The sequence below is a fragment of the Malurus melanocephalus genome, unplaced genomic scaffold (assembly GCF_030028575.1).
Source record: "Malurus melanocephalus ecotype Western Australia unplaced genomic scaffold, MMel_1.1 scaffold_8, whole genome shotgun sequence".
NCBI lineage: Eukaryota > Metazoa > Chordata > Aves > Passeriformes > Maluridae > Malurus > Malurus melanocephalus.
The window spans coordinates 852,386-877,394 of NW_026623240.1; the positions used below are offsets into that span (position 1 = coordinate 852,386).

The 25,009-nt window shown below is 36.4% G+C and overlaps 1 protein-coding gene across 5 annotated transcripts in view; it reads right to left on the bottom strand.

Moving 5' to 3' along the window:
- Positions 1-8,186: 8,186 nt before the first annotated feature.
- The window catches only part of PTBP2 (polypyrimidine tract binding protein 2), a 46,751-nt gene continuing 29,928 nt past the window's right edge, over positions 8,187-25,009 (bottom strand). For 2 of the 5 annotated variants that reach the window (XM_057373414.1, XM_057373396.1), the window contains 7 exons: positions 19,202-19,397; positions 14,391-14,530; positions 12,915-12,948; positions 12,379-12,471; positions 11,780-11,996; positions 11,602-11,679; positions 8,187-11,464 (listed from right to left, as the gene is read on the bottom strand). In XM_057373414.1, coding sequence (XP_057229397.1) covers positions 11,332-11,464; positions 11,602-11,679; positions 11,780-11,996; positions 12,379-12,471; positions 12,915-12,948; positions 14,391-14,530; positions 19,202-19,397 — 891 coding nt within the window. In that variant the 3' untranslated portion in view covers positions 8,187-11,331. Of the gene's footprint in view, positions 11,465-11,601; positions 11,680-11,779; positions 11,997-12,378; positions 12,472-12,914; positions 12,949-14,390; positions 14,546-19,201; positions 19,398-25,009 lie in introns of all 5 variants that reach the window. The other 3 variants (XM_057373406.1, XM_057373389.1, XM_057373381.1) reach the window with 3 other exon arrangements.

Sequence of the window (25,009 nt, forward strand, 5' to 3'; positions counted from 1 at the left end):
TCTTGGTTTGGCTCAGCTTTTGGTCCAAACCAGACCACTGGTGGGAGTTGGTCAGTGCAGACTGGTGGGGGGGCCACAGGGACACCCCATCTTGGCCCAGACCTCAGGAGAAGAGCTGGACCAAWGCAAAAAAAGACTCTAAATCCACCAGCTTCATCTGCTGTGAAGARAAGACAACACTGGAGGTTCACCAGGTTTCCACTGGGTTTTTTTTTCACCCCCATGTGGACTCTTTCCTTCCTCCCCTAAGACAAAGCTGCCTGCCATTTTGTTCTTGCTGGCCACGTGCTCGATAGTTTTTCCCTTCCCCTGGCATTTTGTGGTTTTTGTTCTGCTGTGGSTGGGTGTGTGTGGAGGAAGTAAGGTTCTGAAGGTCCGGGATCTAACAGTTATTAATTTTTTCCCTTGCCTTGTGGGTACTTTGTCAGGTTTTTCTCACTTYCATCCAGAAAATTCATTTTGTATTGGTGGGAAGGGATTGCTGAAACCCTTTCCTTTAGAGGAAACATTCATTCCAGAGCACTTTCTCCTACACTTGTCTCTAAAATGAGGCACACCTTTACATTGTCATTACATATAAACAGAAATATTTCAGTCTATTCCTTAAGAACCTCCCTTATTACAGCTTCTTAAAATACTCCCATAGTACTGAATCAATTTGGTAAAACAGCTTTATTTTTGGCTCACTTTCTATGACATCCAGATCTGTGTTAATATACATGGCAATTATGTTCTAAGTAGAAATGCCACAATATTTTACTGTATTCATTACTACATAAATATGTAGATTTATGTGCATGGCTCATACGCAGTAAATATTACCATTATCTGTCACCATAAAGCAGTAAAACCCTGGCTCATGAAGCACCATTTTTTTACCTTCCTCCYCTTACACTACAGTGATGGGACAAAAATCAGAATTGTTTCTTTGAGAATTCTTATAGCCTTCACAACATCTGACACCTCAAAGTAAAAGGGAGCCTTTGCTTTAAGAAATGAATGGCATAAATGTCAGCCCAACTGCATCAAGCAAAAGCAAACATCATTCTTAGCATGATGAACAAGGAGCTAACACATTGTTTCAAGAGAGCATACAGAACAGGGTAATCCCACCCAGATAATAACCAGAGACTTAAAAAGAGCCATGCCTGGAGAATCCTGCTTGGACCTAAAGCAGCAATGACAGAAACAGAACAAAAGTGGCATGATAGGTGAAAGGTAGGGGGAAAAAGCACAACCCCCCAAAAAACCYCATGCAAAATAAACAGCATCCCAGAGATCACTAATCCATAATCACAGTAGTTTTTCCTGCCTCACYGAAGAAAAACATTAAGAATTTAAGTAACATTACTTAAGCAATACATTTCACATAGCCCATTGAAGCTGATGTAATCCACTTCCTTGGCAGTGTGTGGCAGACCATTTCATAAGATGTTGTTGTAAAGTGACAAGTTTATTATGTTAACTTACATCAAAACTCTGCGTAATATGCAGTATTTTAGTAATTATTAATGTCTAGAAACCAAAGATATTCTTATGGGCACTTAGGTCAACAAACACCATGGTGTGTATCAGCTCAAGTCCTAGAGCTAATCAGTATTTCCACCTGTATCTAAAATCCATGTCACTTCCAGCCTTTAGGGCCAGAACAAGTATATCAGCATAAAGTGTTTTAAATATRAGATTTTTGTTATGTTTTAGCTGATATTTGACTGCTGTTGCAACAGGCAGTGCTGTTTCCCCCCCTTCTCCCAGGAGTAAGCTCCACCTCCTTTAGTTTTTCTCTAACCGTTCAGTAACCAGGTTCAGTCCACTAAAAGACAAAAATAAATGCCAAAAAGGCAAGAGGGAGAAGACAAGTGAGAAATGTGACAGTTTTGGTAGGGATGTTGTCAGTTTAGCAGGCTGAATCATGCAGATGAAGAGCAAAAAGACAGGCATCAGAGCTGGCAGGAGATCCCAACCAAGAGTGGCAGGAGCAGAACTAATCCCTTGAATAGCAGCAAGCCTTAAGAACAGCCCAACTGTAAAGCGAAAGCACCTCCTGAACGATTCCTGGCTACTTCTGGAAGTGCAAGAGGAGCATTTGGAACACCTCCCRTCCTTGAGAGCCATGTTAACAAAGGGATAGCAGAGAGAAATAGGTTACATTATTAGTACAAATATATTTAAAGTTATGCATCTATTATACATAGCTAAAGCTTTCATTGCATTTTGCACAATGAATCAGGCAGTTGTACATGTTAGRCTTTAAAAATCCAGTTCCAATTTTACAAGTATTAAGTTTCTTAAAATCAAATTTGGRACAAAGCTGACATCCAAAATATTTCAAACTTGTAACTGTTTCATTTCCCTTACTGCTTGAAATGATTGCAAAAGAAGGCATTTGCTTAAATGTTAACAAGTGGAAGGTGTTTTGATACGTAAACATTTCTAAAATTGCCAAACACAGGAGAAGAATAAGGAAGTCTGTAACAAACCTGGTAACTCATATAAATCAMCCAGTTTAAAATATCAGCTCTTTATCAGTGGAAGCAGTTGTTAGTGTCTCTGAACAATAGCATGATGTCAGGCATTCTGTTGCCTGACAGAGAAAGGCAACTTGGATGTACACATACTTACTCAATAGGACTTTGCACTAAAGATTAAGGCAGCCCAAAGACCAGAGTTCTATTTGTGATAATTATTAATCCATAAAAGACTTGAATAAAATCAAGTCTGTGAAGTCTCAGCTACATTTGGTGTCTTAGATTATTTCCAGTTTTAAGTGAATCACACCWGGCCTCACAGTGACACATCATCTCCATAGTGCTGCTTAACACTTAAAAAACATTAAAACTTTGCAACTTACAAACTTGTAAATTCATTTTTTGAATTGAGAAGGAAGAAAAAGCATTCTTATAAAAAGGACTGCAAGAACATAGGCTGAAACAGACTGAGGGTACAGCTTCAGGACATGTGCCCTGTAGTAGCCACCTTTCACCCTGGCTGTGCAGAGGAAGCTCTCTACCATTTTTCTCATCTCTAGGGAGCTGAAGTTCTTGTGTAGCAATTCAGTATTTACAGCACTTTCCCTCAGTCTCATTTTCTTTGCATACTCAGTCGCTACATCTGGATGAACTTTCTCTTCTCCCCAGGAACATGGTTTTGGCAGGGCAGATGTCTGCAAGAGAGGATCTTGGCATTCAGCAGCAGTTGCCTAGATACCGCCTTCTAATGCCAGAAGCCTGGGCTTGTTATTTCCAGCACAGAAAACTAATGTCTGTTGTTCCAAGTGGCAATCCTCTTGCAAGTTCACCAAMTTTTACACTGACTATTATTAAGTTCTACTAACATAAATGTGAGTAACATTCACTACAGACATMATGAAAAAAATACAAAGCAGGAGAGTGGTAAGTAAAGCTTTTTTTTTTTTTAATATTACAAAAGTATTATCCAGAGTATAAAATTAAGTTCTWAAAACATTTCAAAAAACATGAAGCATTGTAAAAGCTTTCTGAGTGTAACAAGGATGGCGGATATTCAGGATTCAAACAGGTGCTAAATACTAAGTGAAGCTGAAATCAACATAATTTTCAAAATCCAATTTTTTTTTTTTTTTTTTTATGAGGGAACTGTCTCAAAACAGACTGGAGGGCTCCCAGATTTTTCTAGGGCTACTCAGTGTCTCAATCCAAGATCTTCCGTTCAGATGGCCCTGATTTCACTATGGCTCGTACCCCAAAAGTTGTGAAATCATGGATGCAACTTGCTATGGTTACTGAAGGGTCTCAGAAGTGCTGAAGAGTCCTGTAAACACAGAATCAGTAAGGCTTGAATTCCTAGCAACCTACCAGCTGCAGCAGATAACCAGATTTTGCTTCAAGTGTGATGGCTCACTGAGGAAAGTTTAGGGTTTATAATACAGTCCAGGTACACCAAGCACTATCTATTTACTTTCCAGTAAATCTGGAGGCTTACCAAACAGTTCTAAGCTCAAAAGGTAGCTGGATAACTGTTCCCAACACAGGATGGAACTCTGTACCTTTCTTTAGTTAAGCAGGAATATGTCACATAGGTTGTTTGAAATCACCTTGAAAAAAAGCTGTTTGACAGAATTCCCATCTTTGGGAATTGAAGAAGCTGCTGTGGACTGAAAAACGACATGTATGAAAGGGTTTTCAGATCAGCAAAAATCCAAATTTCCAACTGGCTCAAAACTTGAAACAACTGGAATTAGACACGAAATGAAATGYAGAATCCCTTTCCTTAGGGCTACCTATTTAGAAGACCTGTGTAAAGCTTATAGATCATAGCCTACACCAACCAACAGTCTACACTCCTGTGGAAAAAGTTCTGATACTTTAACATGTTTGCTTTGAAAAGCAATCTACTTTTAAAGATTTCCAGGTATCCTTAAGAAATTTGCAAATAAATGCAAATATCAGTCTGTTAGTGAGATCACTTGTATTCTATAGACTTCAGTTTAACTGAGCACCTCCAATCACTTGTGAATGATAATGCATGGTGACGTGGCAATTCWTCCATTGCCACAACTGAGAGCACATCCCTTGGTGGACCAGAATGTGCTCAAAAACACTCAAACAAGGTATGCCATCTGAAGGAAAAAGCTATTTAGAAATCACCCACAGTAGTGCAGAAATGCTTCGTGTTACGACTGTCTAATTAAAAGAACAATTTATTTGAAGTTCACACATCCCTGTGTAACGGGATGGCACAAATACCTCTGTTTATAAGAACTACTTTGAGTGAAGAGCCACCAATAGAAAAGGGTCATCTACAATTAACCATGTATTTTAATGTAACTATGCTTGGAAGAAGATGAGGTTTAGCTCCCTCTTCCATCTATGAGGAGCTTGAAAATAACCACTTCCTAAAAATTAAAGTGGACTTAAATTGCAGCAAAAGTTTAGGTCAAGATTATCTTTTCCCTGAAGTCTAGGAGTAAACATTGCAAAGCAGTAAAACAGATTAAGAAGTTGCATGACCTCTGCCATCAGAGTTTGACACACTTCTAATCAAAATGGTGAAGGTCAACCAAAATTTGCTTAAGAACCGGAAAATGGTAACCTCTAGTTTATTTTCTAGTAAAATCCCCCTCTCAAAAAAAGAGGAAAAAAGGAAAAGCCCCGTCATTTTGAAAGACGAACCTTGTTCACATAAAGTTTACTCAAATTACTGAAGTCAATACCTGAAGGTTAATGTTTAGACAACAAAGCACAGCATGATGAGTGTTTTGTTGACACAGCACAAGGACTCTTTATTGAGGATTGCCAGTGTTTTAAAAGTGGAAAGGCCAGCGTCCCACCACACACAGCACATCACTRGTGCTTGTCAGATGCAACTGCCAAGAAACAAAAAGACTAGTCCAGCATGATTTCAGCTGYACAACTGAAATCTTCAAAGGATGTTGATGCTGTCAGAGATAAGCCCAGGGCATTAAGGAACAAGGGGTGATAGGGTTAGCCCAAAGGATATTGGTGTACCCTTCCATGAATACAGACGGTCAGAAACTTCACTTTGTATTTTTCATCAAAAAATGCCAATCCTCCCATGTGTCACTTGATGACTCCTCTAACAAATCTCTCCGTGAATCCCACTAGCTCACTTCATCTAGCTCTTTGGCAAGCCATCAGTGTCAATCATCCTAAACTACCCTGACACATAGCCTATCCTAGGGCTAGAGGCTTCAGGCTTTCAGTCTTGCTGGCTTCCAGGAATGGTAAATACTCATCCTARGAAAACCAGCTTCCACAGCAGTCTGCATGCAATTGCTAAGCTCTGACACCCCTATGCCTATTGAGCTAAAGCAAAAATACATCACATTTACCTCACGAGATGGAGTAATTTTGTCCAGACTTGYTTGTAAAATACCCCTACAAAATTATTCAGCCAACGTGTCTCACTTTGTCAACAATTTTTCTCATCTATTTATGCATGAAAACAGCTGAAAGCAAGCTACTGAAACACCTTCAATGCTCCTCTGCTCAATACTCTGCTCCTCCTGCAAAATATCCCTTCCCTTTCACTTCTGGTGTCCTGTACCCAATATCCTCAGGCCCTACCACATTCACTGCCTCACACACTGCTGCTTGTTAGAGGGACACAACCGTGTCCATGCCTGTTGGAGAACTCCTGGCAAAAGACAAGGCATCGAATCTTTTCCTTCCCTTGCCCGTAGCACTGGAAGTAAGGGCTTTGACCTAGCAAGCCAACGAATCATGAGGACAGAAACAGAAATACCTTACTAGTTGAGGCCTCCAWCCCCTGTGAGACAGGAAGCCAAACAAAGGGTAAAGGAGTGACAAGGAAGAGACAGGGGTTCATCTCAGGAGCAGCACATTCACATGGAGACGGTGCAATCACACATGCCTCATCTCCTTATGAAACTGGGCTAAAACTCATAAAACATGCAGAACTCCTATTATTGAAGAGTGCTATTTTCAGCTAAGTTTTTTTTTTTTTGACATTTAAGTCAATCTGCATTTAATTCACATTTTCCCAAGGAAGAAAAGTTCTTCGCTTTTCCTTTGCTGCCTGCCTGCAGAACTAATCAAGAAAATAGATTTAAAACATCATATGCTGTAAACTTTGAAAGGGAAAAAAACAAAGGAATGTAACTATCTTCTAAATTCAGTTGATCAGGGGAAAATTCAATAAACTCAGGAAACAACAACGAAGATACAGCAAGCTGTAAAATTTTTAAACTTGGTGAAGGAACTCACCAATCTCATTTTGTTAACAATCCTGAAGAACAAACGTGCACTGGAGAGAATTTCAAAGCTCAAGATATCCAGATTATGTAATATTAAATAAATTCTTACATTAAAGGAAAAAACATGGCAAAGAAATTTTTTAAAGCTTCATTATTGTGGCTTACCATTCCTCAGCAGGGCAGGAACTCTGTCRCTGGCTCTACCAAGCCAATGGATTTACAGAATAATTCTTAATAGATKATCATTCTCTATAGTTAAGAGTACTGCAGTCTACTGACTAACTTTACCAAGGCCCATTAAGTAGAAAATACCATGCCAAATCCCCGTTTCAGAAAAATCATTCTTTCTCCTCCAGCTCTGTGTGGATGGAACCACAGTAGCAAGCTCCAGCTGCYCAGCTCCCCAAGAAACCAGGAAGGCAAGAAACATCACAAATATCACCATATATGTATGCTATATAGGTACAGCCCTTTCTACACAGACCAGGACAAAGAGACATGGGGCATTCTCCCTAATTATGTAACAGAAAATTTGTTCACCTTAGCAAAACCCTGAACATCAGGTTGTTTCAGCATCTGGAACAGAATGAGGATTTCAGCCTCATCCCTACCAAACAGAATCAAACCTTGCTCATTGAAACACATTTGATACCRAGAAAACCATTTCTTAAGATGGACTAGTGGATTTATATTCCTGTTGGCAGAGAAAAACGTATTTCTTTTTTCTAATGTTTCAATGGAACTACATTATCTAAGCATAGGATTACACAAATTATTGGGACTAAACTTGAGTTTGAAATCAGTGTCTTAAATCCTGCAGASAGCAGGATCTGATTAATCCTGTCATGCTGTAAGATACTAAAAAGCATAAGGAAACTTATAATGAAGCACAGAAACAGTTTTTGTAAGATGACTTACAAATCTGATTATTAATGTAAAATATTAAAAACGGCAAGCTACAAACGGCTGTATGAGCTGTAACTCCTGCAGGGCAAAGGTGCCTTTCATAACAAGTTAAATCACAATATAYAGAAATACTTCTACGTGTATTCACTTAGCTTTGAGATATTCCCACAATTTCTAGTTAGAATGTTATCAGATTTTGGGTTATTTCATTTACATTCTATATTTGCCAGCAGACATTATCTGATCAAAGAATAATTTTAGACTTCTCCAACCGATTTCATTGCTCCACCAGAGGAAAATGTTAACAATTCACAAAGAAAAAAAAAAAATCAGCAAATGCCCTCCAACAAAAAACAGATTTAAAAATCTGAAATTGAGTTTGGAGAATCACCATGCCTATGGTAAAGTTTTACTAACAATCTGAAAACTCAAATTCCATGGAGTGTAAGAAGTTATTAATGAATCTCATTTTTAGTAAAATTTTAATAAAAGTGATGCTTTGCATTTTCACATTATGAAAAGCTAAAAATACAGATACTTATTTACATTTTATAACAACAAAAATGTACAAATTACTATACAAAATGCAGTACCATCTTATGAAAAACAAGTTTTTGAAAGTTCTAGAAGTTAAGATATTACTAACTCTGTATTTTCTGAAGAGATGCCACTTTAAAGACTAAGTATCAATAACTGAACAGTGATTTTCTTCAGATTAATAAAAAATGCTTTAATGACAATTACGACTGTCATTACTTTCAATTTTGGCTGATACAAATATAACCTCATAATAAAAGCTGCTGAATTTGTAACAAGTCAAAGCCAATATATACTCTTTCCCTCGAGGTTTCTGTCACAGAAATTTTCAAAATAAGGGAAGTATAGAAACTTCTTTTTAAGGAAATAAGCCGRGCAAGCAATATGTAAGTTACCCTTTTATAAACCCCTACATTTGTACACAACCAAACAGTGCAGATGTTCACAGTTATTTCAAAATGATACATATGGCAATCACTGTATGCTATCGGATACACGTTTTAGAGTGGAGATGATTCAGCACAAGCTGAACCCACGGAATGGCAAATTTCAGTTCACATTTCTAGGTGACACATGCAAGCACATTTTGATACACAAAAAGAAATCTGACACACTTTAATTTTAGAAAAATAYGGGACATCATATTGTACAGATGAAAAATGTAAAAGATCAGCTCAGTCAGACCCTTAACTACTGCTTAAATCAATTGGAAATAGTTAYGTCTATGCGTTTGGGTGCTTGAGTTGTAAAAAGATGCCAATTCACAGCTTTGTGTATGAATGAATAGGACTCTACCAGCATTTCAGGTTGGGTGATCACTGCAACACCTGGAGTATAACTTAAATCATATATTGAGTATACTTCTGATAATATGTTAAATAAAAAGCATTTTAAGACTAATGCAAGTCCCCTACATTATACCATGACCTTTAAAAGTTGAAAGCTATTTACTGATTTAAAAGCCAACAGAAAGGAAGGCATCCGTTCATAAAGTATTCTGACATCAATGTATCTACASTGGTTGCACTGGAAACATGACAGAAAAATTCTCTGATTTGAATCCAACAGCTTTTACCGAATCATCGGAGCTCCAGGATCATTCAATTACATTTAAATGGCAACTGTGTAAAATCCTATTTCTAATCGAAGGGAAAAAAAMCCCACAACCATCAGTTCAAAGTAATATAAAGAAACACTATTGAAGTGTCCAAACTGTTTTAATATTCATTTGAACCCATGACTCAGAAAAGGTGAAATATCCTGTTCTCAAACATGTCTACGRATCCAATGTTAAATCCTTTGTTACTTTCACCCATGAGTATACTGCATGATTAGTAGAAAATCTTTAGCAGACACAAAAAAATGAAAGATGAAACTTGCAGCAAGAGAGCATGGCAAACCTGAGAGATCTATTAGTGCATAAATCTGCTTAAAAACTAAAAAGATAGAAAGAGAGAGCTAACGAACTACAATAAAAGTTATGTCTTTAAAGCAGTAAGTTATAACAGGGTGGGAAATGTTTCATTTGCACATACGCCTGCAAAGGGGTCACTATCTGAAAATAAAGAGTTGGTATTTTTCACAGTGTCAGATTCATGGTAAAAAGCCATAAATAGTAGTTTTTGATATTATGCTTTTCCCACCCTGGCAGAGAATAAACATGGATTTAGAAGCACAGTAGAAGTGAAAAACAAAGAAGAGGAGAGATAGAAAGCAGCAGAGAAAGACAGAAAAGGTGAATACAGAGCTACAGAAGTGTTTATTGAGCATGCTACAGAGGTAAGCAGAGTACACACAAAATGAAATTAAACAACCATCAAACCTCCCAACTTTGTTAGAAAATTAATTTTTAATTGTGCCACTTTCAAACTATACTGAATTTTACAATTCTAAAGATGTAAAAACTCAACTAATAGAAAATATACATGACCTTTTCTTTCTACATAGATAACAGAATCTATGAATTTTGAAACTAAGTACATCAATTTCAAAAAGTATTGGTCATTTAAACAGAATCAAGGTAACAGTTCAGACTCAGTGAACTGCGTTCAAATTAAGTGGATCTGCAGATTCTGAGCCATGTTTATAGTAAAGTCAGATCAATTTCTAAATACAAAATATTTTGAAGAGATTTATTAAAACTGAATATTACAATGCAAGGTAAATTAAGACTAAAGGCACATAAACTTTGGTCCCACCTGGTTGTCAGTTTTAGGAAACTGCCACAAAATTTCCTGCAAGCATCTGCAGCAAACTTTCTTCATCTTGGAAAAATACATGCACCATTTCCTGAACTAGCTTGACCAGTCTGTACATGCTCAGAAATCCACAACCATATTCCATATCTTAATTACAAACTAAAGATGGCAATATATATTGAAATGCACGTAAGTCATGTCAACTCCAAAAACATCTACRAAAAATATTCAGCCACAAACAAGACATTACTTAGTGCTGACATTTATATGATACATCCCACAAGAGTGTGTACAAAAAGGTTAAGATTCCACAATGCTTTTCACGTAGGGCTCAAAGTCACAGAAGTCACTTTTTGTCCTTTAAGAAATTAATATTCTGTACCTTGTTAATTTTAACTAATGCCTACATTCATAACTGAATCTAGACCAGAACAATGAAATATAAAAGGCCTTTTTTATAAAGAACACAAAACAAAAAGTAGCAAAAATCAAATAATGTCATTTTACTCTTTCAACATAATGCATCTTATCCAATTAAAAAGAAAAATAAGTGACAAGCCAGCATATAAAGAAATCTATCAAGCAGGAGAAAACAAAAACTTAACCTTTTTACACACCCCTGCCTAAACATATTTAAATTATCATGTAACAATGTGCCCCAGAGAACCAAATTTGCTTTTTACTAGTTATGCAATTCCAGCAGTACTAATTTTCCTTTTTAAGGCACGTACGTCAACTAAGTTGAAAATGTTGTATTAATTTGAAATCTTTTAAAACAAAACAATGGTTTATCTAAACAACAGTTGAACAGTTGAAAAGCAGTTAATATCACTGCCTTTTTTTTAAACAATCAAGGAATGATAACAGCATGAAAAAATAAAAAAAAGAAGACAAACTCTGGTCCCCACTTTCCTGAACAGTCAAAAGGTGACAACACCAAACAATGCAAAACACCTTCACTCTTTATCTGCCTTTTTAAATTGTTGACTTAGAGAAAGAAACTCTCAGATGGTGACTTTCTCCCAGATTGTAATTGTGAAGATCAATCAAAGCTTGAATAGCTTCTTCTACTGTTGACATCTGAAGAAGTGCCATCTTGTGATCTCTTCTGAAACAAAATAATGGAATTAGGAACTTGAACACTACAGGGGTTGCTCCTAATGTTTGCTATCTTTTTGTACTCTTTTTTTTAAGATGTGCTGCAAAACATATTTCTTTAGAGCGGTGTGCAGAAAAGCTACTTACTGAAAAAATTTAAATGCTTTCACAGTGCCTCCAGTGTTAGCAAACAGTGTGCGTAGATCCTCTTCTGCTACTGATGGTCTACAGACAGAAAGAAAATAAGCATAAGCAGGAAATAATTAGTCAATTCAGTGTTTTGTGATTCACATAAATATTACTGGCTTACTGACTGAACACTTACGGAATATTGGACAGATGAAGTGTTGCAGAAGGAGGGAATATGTTTTGAAAGTTTTTTGAACCAGGTTTCTTGAAGCGGTGCAAGGGTGAATTACCAAAATCTTTAGTCAGCCCTTGRTCATCAAGTCCCTCTCGAGGTAGTTGTACTGTCTGATGTTTAGAAAGAGTAACACGAATAATCTTTCCGTACATTTTTTGTCCATTAAGATGGCTCATGGCTGAAAAAGACAAGTTTACTCAGTTGAGTGTTACTCTTCAATAGCTTGTGGTACATCACACAAGCAAAGTAAAAAAGCACCCAAGCAAATTCAAAGGGGCAGTGTGTTACAAGGCTGGAATCAAGAACTAGGTCTGCAGACTCTTTGTGAATATTTCATTTTATTTAAGGAACATGACATATGATTCAGCTATTGAATTAATTTAAGCTATCGTGCAGACCTTTTGGAACTCAAGCACATTGCAAAAACATTTTGGATCTGGTGGGTAACCAGGATAAGAGACAGACTGACAAATATAAAYGTGCTTAGTTCACCTGATCTTACACAACCCAATTTCCAAGTACTTAGACTAATGGGAATATAAACAGAAAACTGATCTTACCCAGCTGTGACTGGTTTCCATCAGCCATCTGTATAAGAGCACTATCTTTCTTATTGTATAAAATCTTCACACGTTGCACATCACCATAAACACCTTTTTAAAGTCAAAAGTAACCCAAAAGAAAAAGTTCATTTTAAAGCCAGTCACCTAAGTAATATATTTTGACATATCAATGGAACATTCAGACAGCAACAAGATCACTCACTCAAACTCAACACACTCACAAATGAATAAAGGAGATAAAGATTTTGAATAGTGAATTTTGAAAAGAATAATTTCTGATAAACCCTCAAAGCTATGTGAATGATATAAAATTAAAGACCATGCAAAATATATTAGCATGCATTAAAAGAAAATCTGTGTCTATGGAGAGATTTAAACAGCAAAAGAAAAATAGCAAAAGATTTACTATTCAACTTTAAGCCAAAGTGCTAGCTACAAATAAGAATTAAGGTGAAACAAAAAAACCAAACAAACAAAAACAATAAAAACAAAATCAAATCAATAATAAAAGTATAGTGCTAACAATAACATACCGAAGAGGGTAAACAGACTTTGGGGCGTAACCATCTTTAGAAGGAGAGAAGAGCAAGCAGCGTAAGACAAGAAGAGAGAAGAGTCGAGGAAGAGCGGAGATGAACAGATCATCCATAACGAAGGGTGGTTCCCGCAGAATGGTGAGGTGGTCATGGATCATGGTTTCAAGGCGGTTAATTGGGGCAAGTTGGTCCGAGGAACATTTTGTTCAAGCACAGAAGCATGAACATAGGGAATGAAGACAGGGAACGTAGACACAGACGAGGAGAAGGGTAAGACAGGGAAGGGCACGGGAATTTGGGTAAAGACAAGGAAAGGGAAGTTGAACACAAAGGGGAAAGGATGAAATGGGGGAGGGAATACAGCAATGCAGAAGAAAAAAAAAATAAGGAAGTGGGGAACAAAAAAAAATAGGTCAGTACACAGGAAATGCAGGAATTTGGTCAGAAAATGGTTGGTTTATGTACTGTACAAGAAAAACTGAGTAAAATGTAGTCACCCAAGACAAATATGGGTAAAGTACATTCATATTAAGAGTAAACTACAGCATTTCATCTCAACATGAAAATAAATTAAAAAAAAAAGCATGCAATAGAAATTTTAAAATTTAAATTTTAACTGCGTAAGCATGGCTGGTTATGAAATGCAGGCAAAATATCTTTAAAATGGCACTCTGCTCTAAAACATTTTAACATGCAAGACTGTGGATGACAAAATAGTACTAGATGATAAAAAAAGCTTAATGATTTACAGTGACAGAGGCCAGTTAAAAATGGAACAGCTAGACTGATACAAACTTCCCACATTTCATACCAGCTTTCACAGCCATCAAAATAAATGTAAAGGACAGTAAAAATGCAAAACTAAATTAATCCCTTTAGACTTCAGAGTTAGCAAGAAAGATATAGTTAAGGTGAAAATGCTTTGCCACCACTTTTTTTTAAGACAAATGAGTAACTGCAAAGAAAAAAAATTACTAAGAGAGACTGGAAGAGTGCCTCGTCAAGATCTTTGGGAGAACCTTCAAAGAAAAATGTGTTAGAGTAGTTCACATAAATTAAGACTCAAAAATGTGAGATACAAGCATGAAATGAAACAGCAAACAATTAGAAACAAAACAAAAAATCTAGTTTACATGATTATAATTAAAAAAGAAATAATAGTTGATATTTTGTAAAAATAAAGCTTTCAATTCAAATGACAAACATGTAGTGGTTACCAAATTTTTCTTTAAAAAAAATAGGTAGCTGACTGGATGTTTTAAGGATATTTTAAGTTGTTAGCTACCTAAGAAAACAAATGTGATTAACAATAATGGCTTTAAAATAAGCTTTGGGGATTATTAAAAAAACAGCAAAAGTATTTTGAGCTTAAAATTGAAATGTAAGACGCCAAATGCAAAGAAATTATAAAACACTGACAAATGAAGTGTGACTAAAGAGGGGGGGAAAAAAAAGTAAAATTGCCTCACTGACCTCTTCATTTAAATTGCTAACCAGCAGGACTGTATTGCCACCAGGTGAAACTCCAGGCATTCCCACACGGCCAGCAGCAGCAGCTGCAGCTGCAGCAGCAGCATTTGGAATAGCCAAAGGACTCAGAGCTCCTGGAACAGCTGCAACAGGAAGCCCTAATTTTAAAATAAAGCATATTTTACGAAACACACACAAGTCGTTTTAACAAAGAGTTTCTATATCAGTTACTAGTGCTGCATACACCACTCTACACAGCGGAWTATTGCACTAAAAGTCATCTACAGGGCTGTGAAAGGGGTTTGCTAAATTAACATGAGAAAAGTAGAAAACYTTTTTCAGATCAAGTCTGCAAAGCTGTAAGATGTAAAAAGTACTTTYCATTCATATAATCTTTATTGTGCATCAAAACTGTTTCCACTGCACTCCATAATGCTTGAAGGGTCTAGTTTATCAAAATGGTCTGAATTAAATGTTGATTAAATCAGTAAGAACAAACACTAACTATCCTCTCTACATCATTACATCCTTATTTTCCACCATCATTTGAGACATTCCTCACTGCAACTTGATGCTTGACTAAATATCCAACAGTGATGGCCACGTGAAGAGGTTTACGTATCTCTCACAGCCTTATATTGAGGTGAGGACAGAACTTTCTAAATTCAAGATTCAACATGCTCTGTGCCTTTTGCAATCCAATTCTCTGAAGAAGCATGTTACCCTAAGCTAAAGCTTCAGTTGTGCTTTTATGTTTTCTTCTTCCAAGGAAACTCAGACCCTGCAGAGACATGCTGAGTTTGTCTGGTCAAGTCACTGGGGTATGAGATGAGTGTGCTACTCCCAGGATTCATGAAAATTACTTGTAAGACATATGCACTACACGTAGTTTATATAGCAACAGCTTTATGGTATTTGAACAACATCTTATTTGCACATTATGCAGGGCTCAGTRAAAGAGCACTGATGTATCAAAATACTTCTCCAGAACAGTAAAACAAGACAGATGTCCACCTGAAAAAAACACAACTTCTTTTATTTGTAGGTCAATAGCAATCACTTCAGTTTCAGAAAATGACAAGCCACCAGGTCGTACTAGAGCATATCGAGTCTTCTAATATGCCTAGACACCTCTCCCTAACCTTAGAACACCTCTCCCTAACCTTAGAAACTTTTAAGTCAGTCCAGCATTTCTAGCAATAAAGGAATCTAAAGAAGACTTGGGAAGTTTCTATGGTTCTTTCCATAGCTGGGCACAGCACAGCTGTGTAACTCGAACTTTAAAAAGCAAAATTTTTCAGAAAATTCTTCAGAAAAAAGCATCAGACTCTCCCAAGGACATTGTTTGGTCCCACCGAAGAAGTCAAAAACAATTATTAATTCAATTATTACCCTGCAAAATTATTAGTAAGACTCTTAAAAAGGGCAATTAGTGGAAAAAGCAACAAAAAATAGCAGCAATGACAGCAAGGGATAAAGCTCTAGGAGCCCTAAGCATAACAGTGTATTTTCAGTTGCAATAATAAACAAATACCTAAATTATAAGTATTATTTCATATCAGTATTTGCATTTAGAAGTAGTTCTCATATAAAAATCATGCTGTGATTCAGTGTAATGCAGCTACTGTTTATCTAAAGTATTTTTTCTGTAACATCTGTAACTATTTTTTGGCGGGAAGAGAAAGAAGACACATCTATCATATCTGAAGTACAAAGAAGAATTTCCTTCTGATAATTCATTTGAAACCGGCTCATTTTGTCCACTAGTAACTTTCCCCTTCTTTCAAAAGATATTAAGATGCACTGAAAATTGTCCAATTTACCGTCTCAAAGTTTTTTGAAACCTTATTTTATCACAGGTGATGATGTAGTAGATGAATGAGTGATGATACATACAGGCTAGAACATATATTTGATTTATATGTTTTTAACTAATTACATAGCACACATAGAGCTCATTTTTTGAAAAGGTCAGACAAATTACAAAGCCACAGCAAACAGAATTCTTGGTCTGCAGTCTCCACTGTCCTTTGATTTGCCATTCTKATTTACGTAATTTAAAGTCTTTTAATACATGAAAACAAGAAAAGTTTCTATTATGTGCACAATTCTATTATGATTAAGTTACCATGTACCAGACTGTTTAGGACTTAGCTGCAACTACTTCGAAACGTTAGCTATTTTGTCACCATGATCAAGTATATTAGAAATCTTTCTCAATMATTTTATTTTAGCTTCCAACAGATACAGGTAACAGGCTTTTTTTGCCTGTTATCTTAATGCAGGTAAGCAAAACTGACCGAGAATTGAATTTAGGAACCTGTTATGAACCCTTTTTGTGGCTCTATGTCAATTGATCACCATCCACTTGTACTAGCTCCTGTCCTGCTTCTTATAGCTTTGGGGAAGACAGCAGTTTAACATCTCTGCTTAACAGCTCACAAAGCTACTAGTTACTACATCATAAAGTCACATATACTGAAGAAGAGCAGTAACTTCATCCAGAAGGAAATGAAGATACGTAATAGTTTCGTATTAATGCAGATTTAAGCACCAAGACTAGCAAGATTACATCCTGTCACTAAAACTCAACTCACAAAATTATGTTGACAGTTGAATAAGAGTTAACCATAAACCAAGCTACCCAACTGGCCATGAGCAGAGGTACAAAATGTACCCAGCTCTCTTAAGTGTCTTTTGCAACAATGAATGTTTTTACAGAAGAAAAAGCCARTATGATACAAAATCTCCACTACTCATCAAAATAAACATGACTGACTTCACTGACCTCTGTTTCACAGCTGCAATGAAAGTCACTCAGGTTACATAGCTTTTATTTTTATGCTGCTTGGAAAAGCAGTGCATGTAAGGAGGTCCAACCAAGGAATACACATTAAAATATTTAATTAGTTATTGTGACTGTCATCTTGATAACTTTTTTTGAAATTATTTTTAATATACACAAAAGAATGAGCGATTAAAATCAAAGTGTTAGAAAACTTACATAGTTTTGCAGACAAAAATCAAAACTATCTAAAYTACTTTTAGGCTTAAAGTACTAGATCATGAAGTCCACTAAAGTCACTTGGATAACTGCAGAAAGTACAGTAACTCCAATTAAACATATTCACAGTAATGTTATGATCCAAGCATCCATAATTTCACCATGCCAAGTAAATTAGACCTGTTAACTTGATGCACATTATAAGTATTATATACAAGGGAACACATTAGAAGCCCTGAGACTAGAAACCAACTTAAGATTTCAGGAAATAGCCAAAATTAGAGTTACATATGTATTGCTGCATTTGACACTGTTTTATAACTCATGAGTCTTTACTCTCTCCTCTTCTAAATCCCTACCTTACAATACCTAATATTATGGGTCTCATTAATAAGCAGCTTTACTTTGCTTTCACCTACTTACTACTCATCCTGCAGCCCCATATCTATGTTCTAGTCACTGCAGGCTGACAAAAGAATTACTAATTGCCTYGAGGGTGTTTCTACAGCACTTATCTCTATGGTGTCAAACTTCTCCACAAATACTCATCCACCTACCCAATCAAAGCATGAAATGAGAAATTTCAATTTTTAAATTATGGGAAGTTAAGAGAAAAAAACCCTAAAACTTCAGCTACAGGTTTCTGTGAGACTTYAGATTCCTACAGTATATCTTAATTTCCAAAACTTTTGCTGTAGCTACAAGTGATATATAATTTTGCAAGTGATACTGARGGTGTGAAGTCAAGCACTTTGGAAGTTGGGGGAATTGGGTTTATGTGTTCTTTATAACTAGATATAAAATATATGCTTCAAGTAACCTGATTTCAGAAAAGGGGCGAATACAGTGGCGCTAGATACAATATTCACCTCTTCCTGGCCTCACATAATTCACTAAATGACTTCTGTCTTTCATAAGAGAGGAAAGGCCCCTCTTTCCTACATTAACTCAAAAACTTACTTCAATTTGGCCCAGACTGTACAAAATAACCATGAAATCTATGTTGTTCTGTTTTCCTCAGAAAARAAAATTGGAAATTATGAAAGAAAAATAGTGAGAAAGACAAAGTGGGAAGAACAATGATCACAACATAATAAATCAGCTTTTATAAAAGTAATGATTCTATATCTGAGTACTATTACATTTTAAAGAGTGAAAGGTGCTCTCACCAAAAAACAATCTGRCAGGAGTAGGAGTATGCATTCGTTATTTTGGTAAGTCAGAAGATTGATATATCTATACCTTTGTCAGAGCATTTCACCAACTTCTGACAGGATATTATAACTCATATACCACAGTCCTAGAAGTGCAGCTACAGATTCTTATTCTTTCATTCACAGAAACTACAGGCTAGCACCCAAAGGTTTAGGGCTTTTAAACAAAGAGCATAATCTTTCCTCCTTGAAGGAAACCAGAAAAATGTTCTTTTCCTAATCTGATATTACAAATGAACATTAGCATGAAGAAATCATGCAAATCATATTAAGTCTTTCTTACAGACTTGGTGGGAAAATGGGMAAGGTGGGCACAGACAGGAACATATGGAAGAGGACAGATTTCAGGATAAAAGTTGAACGAACTTGACTTTTTCTAATATTTTGTGCATTTGTCATTTTGTCACACATATTTTCATTCATTTCTTGYGGTACTTCTACAAACAAAATAATTATGTTACTACAATTCAGATCACAATAGAGACTGAACCCTGAATGGGCCTTTGGACACTATTGTAATTTGAATTGTTAGAAGGATTAATGAATGTTTTCATGAAGTGGCTTTGCAGTGCAGAAGAAGAATAATAACATCATACCTAGAAGAGAGGTCTCCTTTGCAAATGCTGCAGCAATAGCYGGGTCCAGCGTTGGCTGTCCATCGCCAGATGGAAGGTCAGGACGAGTGTAGTCCCTGCTTTTATCATTGTTGTACTTGACATTCAAATTCACCAATTTGGAAAAATCAATTCGTAGGGTACAGCAAGCATTATAAATATTCTGACCATCTAAGGCCTGCAAAAKAGATCACAGTTTATTTAAACGACAATAATACAGGCTGGTTGCACAAAGTTGAGTATTTGGGGTTTTTTTGGGGTTTTTTTTTTGAACAGGGTCAGCATACAGATATATATCCACCTCGCTGTCTAGCTTAAAATCAGTTAAAATGCATTTACCTCTCAACCTGACTTCAGGAGGCTCACTATTCCCTTCTTTTACCTAGAGACTGTTTTTATGCATCAAAGTAGCAGGAAATATTTCAACATTGTCAAACTTAAATTCTGTCTGTTGAATACAGCTAATCAACCTGCATTTCATAGCACAGCTTAAATTCAGACATAATGCCAAATAGATTTCTCCAAGAAAAAAAACTAATAAAATTCAAGAATCTCACAAGTACTCTTTCACACAGAAAATAGACCAGGGAAAAAACAAAATCTAGACTGACGACCATGTTACACAGCCATCCGTTAAGGCATAATATATTCTTTGTTCCCAYGTTTTCCTTTTTCCCTTAAAGGTAATTAGTGCCAAAACAGAAAGAAAAGCAACTTTAACAGCTAACCTGATTTTACCAATATTCTTTTTCAGAAATCCCATTTTCAGATTTAATTGGTACTTTTGAAAGAATGCCTATGAAAATGACACCACTGAGTACTCTATGAAAACACTCCTTAAAAAGGCCAGCACATATACATATATATGCTTTCTCCATCTTCATTATCTATCAGGTAAGTTGATATACCTGGATTTGAGTCCATTTACATTTTGGGCATGTCTTCCTTTCACTTGAGGTACTAACAGTTAAATATGAGAGATATAAAAATACGGAAACTTTTGTAACAAAGTCAGTTTAACTCTCAAGGAATACKAGGAAGTGAAGATCTAGCTCATCTTAAAAACCAGCACTGAATCAAGTCATTATGTTAAAYATAAATCTATCTTATATACATACATGCTGAAAAAAAGCAAATAAACCACATTTGCAAATATAAACATCAAATCTCTTATTTTAATGTTTGGACTGAAATGTGGGACRGAAATGTACCACTTCTGGACTTCAGCTAGCTGTTGCAGTTAGCTGGGTTACATCTGCAGTGTACTTTCAAGTATTCAACACATTCAAGTTCTGGTATGGCTTACTATTTTGAGCTAAGCACTGCACAAACCTCGTGTGCCTGCTGGCTATGGAAGCAACATAGCTATTTTCACACAGTGATGCATCTGGAAACTGAACATCTTGCAGACACCCCTCTGCTAAGCCTGGGCTAACCAGGCTGTCCCTACAAAATGTATTATCACAGCTGACATCTCCAGGGCTCATGAAATCACTTACAGGAACTACCACCATTAGTAGTCAATGTAAAAGAATATGCAAGTCAACATAATTATTGTGCCACAGCTTAGAAGTTCTAAAAACATATAGAACAAAAAAAAAAACCTAGAGAAACTGGAAAATCCAAACACTGTATCATCAAAAACTTAACAATTAAAGAGAAACTCCTATGCTTGAAACTCAGCTTAAAAAAAGCTTTATACATTACTAGGCAAAGCAAAATCTACTGTACTTATTCACAGAACACAAGCTGAGGATTAATTCTGTATTGTTGGGGTGGTGGTGGGCACCACCATTACAGCATACAGAATTTGCTAGCTCTTTTATACACCGTGACAAAACAGAATGCAAGACTCCTAATGTTGGTATTTGGGAAGAGARTATCACTTGAACACTTACACCTAAAAAAGTTCATACTGAGAATCAGTCATCCCTTTCGACACAGATCAGAATTTCCGAACTTCTAATATCCTCTAAGATACGGACTTGAAGAAGAACCAATTTACACAGCCAGAGCTTACTTATTATTGTAAAGTACAATGCCAGTGCCCATCAAGGGAATACCCTTCCACATAATGAAGAAAACAGGTACAAATGGGACTGAAAGGCTGTATTCTTCAGCTTTGTCCRAATCACAGGGCCCATCAAGATTCACACTACACCTCCATGTGGAGCCTGTAAATACACTGACTTGTGGCTGGCAGGAGGCTGTTAAGTTGATGAAAATATTTTAGACTTAAAAGCAGCAAACAAAGATGTATCTGAATTTGTAGTTGCCAGAGTAGTCAATGTTTAAAGGGAGCTATATAAGTAACTAAAACTTCTACTGAAACAGCAAAACCTCCTCATTCTGATAAACTCRAAGTGACCAAAAGTACAATAAAATGAACTGCAGAAGAGAAATCCCTTGTAGATGGGACACAGATAGGCTGAAAGAACATCCTGAACCAGAAAYGAAGGAGGTGCACTCTTAATGAGCACTGCTGTCAAACTCCAGAAAAGGCATCAAGCACCAAAAAAAAACCACCTCACCCCAACCACCTCTAACCAGCAGCATCATACACCTTTAACAAGTCAAGAAAGAATCTCACCAACTAGCATTTTTTTTCAAGATTAATTGTTCCCATGTAAAATCACAACTGTGAATGTGTGTCCTGAGCTCCTTATAAAACAATGTGCAATAAACTCTAAAATCCTGTTCCTCTCACAGACATCCTGAAAAAACGAGACCAGCCATACTGCTAGTGAATATATACCAAGAACATCTCCAAGAAGTCTAGTTACTGCTAAGAAACTTCTATTTCAAGCATTTATACAAACATTCACATGTGAATACCACACCACAAATGGCCAAACCAAGATCAAGTATTATGAGACCATTCTACAAATGTGAATACTAGTCTTTATTTTGCTTGTGACAGCAAATCCAAAAAACTAAAAACAAGATCTTCAGAAGAGCGTAAGAGCTAAAGGCATAAGAAACCCCCAAAACCCAAGGAAACAATACTCACAAAACATACTCCAGTTCAAGTACCTCAAAGTAACTGAAGGTCACATGGTAAATATCTCTTGGGAGACATGTGCCCCAAGTGCATCCTACAGATATGCATCTGAATGAAATTAATTTGAGACAAGTGTCTTGGATAAAAGAAGTCTCTGTGGCTAAAAAGGTGTATGTAAATAYATTCTGTTATCAAAAATTAACATATTTTGATGAGCAGTTCCTTGATCAAAGGACCTGTAGCTGCATTTCCCGGGCTTTCTGATACAAGGCAATCTGGCAYTATTTACCATTTCTGAGCATAAAGTGTGCTCTTTAGAATTAAAGATGTCCAAAAACACCTAACACAGTAATAGCAGATAATAGGTATGAAGCTCTGTATCCTATCTGGAGATGTCCTTTCTTCCATTCTGCAATGACTACCTCAAGTTCCTATTATAGATTTTAGGGCAATGCAGACTAGCAGAGATCTTTTGCAGATTGTTCCCACTGCAGAGCTACCCTGAAGTTGCGAGTCAAAACAACTGGAAAGATGACAGCTTGAGTGCAGTCAAATCTCACTGGAATCTCTGAATCACCTGTGGGCCAAGGAAGGATCAATTGGCCAACTGTAAAAGAACCTCTAGTGATATTTTTAAGCTGTGCTGGGTCAAGAYGACTGACATGCACTACATACGTGCCTCAGTTAATTCTCTATAGATGAGTCATTAATACCTGTTAATATACATAATTTGCAAGAATATTTCCAGTACATTTACACAAAGGCAACACGYTGAATTAGCCAGCTTCTCAGACAGAAACACTGGCACTCTCATCTCTCCGTGGTATACCAAACTACTGGTGTTCAAATATTTAAGTCTGCTACTTATGCTAAAAGTACTCATCATTTACAATGAAAATGAGCTATTTTTAACATGTAGAATACCTCCACATGCACACAGACATCTCCAGACAAAACCTTCATTACCAGAAGCACGGCAGTTCAGTGTGCTCTACTCTTGCCKATCCTCATTTACTTTCTCCACCCCTCACTAGACAGTTGCATTATACAGAACCTGAAGTTCCCAGACTTCACCCTTACTTGCCAGTGTAAAGAACCTATAATGATCCAACCTGAGGGTGCTGATGAAACAAGTATCAGCGCAGCCCCTATCTACTTTTACAGGAAATGAGTTTCTTACAAAACAAGTGGAGCAGGAATGAGATTTTTCAGTAGCTGCTCATTCAAATAGCAAAAGTGATCCCACAGGGCTGGAGGCTACATATTGTACATTCTTGTCAGTGTCACTGCTTTCTCAGAACCCACAAATGCATMGCATCTCTCCTTGGTACTTTTATTACTTGAGTTTTTCAAATTGTTCTTTAACTTCCTTAATAAGTCATCAGTTTCTATTAAGGCCACATTTTGATTTCCTGTGAAGAGGACCACCAGAAAATTAAATTTCCCCATTATCTTCTGCAGTAACACAGATGGAAAATAAACTGAAAACTTTACTCTTTTACCCTGTGTTTGATATTGAACTCCATGCAACCTAATTGTAGCTACCACATCATCTTGCTTCTCCAGATATATTTAAACTGAAGGGTTTTTTTTTCCTATCACCTGACTGCTGCTTTCCTTTAAGTACTTTGATTCTGGTGGTACTTCATGTTTTATCACAGTGGCTTAACCATAAGAACTGTATTTGACTCTATTTAGTTTGTGAGGGTAGTGGGGAAATCAAACCTTCCAATTTAGCATCCTTCAATAATTGCAGTTGGTACTACTCTTAACATTTTGTGTATTTATGCATAGATTATTTATGCATAGTACATAAGTATATATTTGCATCTCTCTTTACTCTGAGATTTGATATTTGACTCCAATATTTGATACTGTTTCAACTTTGAACTTGAAGTGGACCACCATAAATCAAGCTGCAAATCATCTTGTCTCTTCTCTCWTCTTTGTTTTCCTCAGTAGCATGAAACATTACACTCTGCTTTTTGAAAACACGTCTCATTTTTTGTAATTCTCCATCTTGGCCTATCTCAGCTTTTTACTCAATGCCCAGTATTTCATTTGGTGATACAGACAAAAATGACCATCCTCCACCACTTAATGAAGTCTTTATTTCAATAYAGTCCTCATTCTTTACAACAGAAAATTAAGCCCATTTTTGTCTTTCCTTTACTAAGAGGAAAATTTGCCAACTTAGCCTGAGGTGTGAGCTTTTCACTTTCATGACGTTCTCAGCTAGTCTGTCATCTACAGGCAATAAGCACTTTCTATGCTGCCAAGCAACACTTAACCAGCACATCAATTTTAATCAGCCTTCCTCAAACTCAGACTGCATGYGAAGGTTTGAAAATATAAATTAATTCCATTTATCTCTTGAAAATTAGAATAGTAATAATAATAATAAAAATCTCACCTTCCCCTTTGGTTCAACTTTCCTACTGCCATAAATGTGAACATATCCCATTCAATTAATTCAAACCATCTGGTCTAGATGACATGCTGTTGATCTTTGCCATAATTTATCCATAGGCTCTCTCCTGCTATAATGAATAAAACCAGTTACCTGTTCTTGCCTCTCCTACCCAGGATAGGAGAGTCTCCTATAAAACAAAAGCAAGATCCTCCTCACCCATCATTGCTGCAAAGCTTCTTCACAGTCTGGTCACATGAGTGTACTGCACTCTCTCTTCTGGSCATTTATGGTTACAAATAAGTTTAGWTTTTTTTTTTTTTTAGGATACTATAATTTAATCCTTTCACAAATCTGTAACTAATCCACAGATTACATC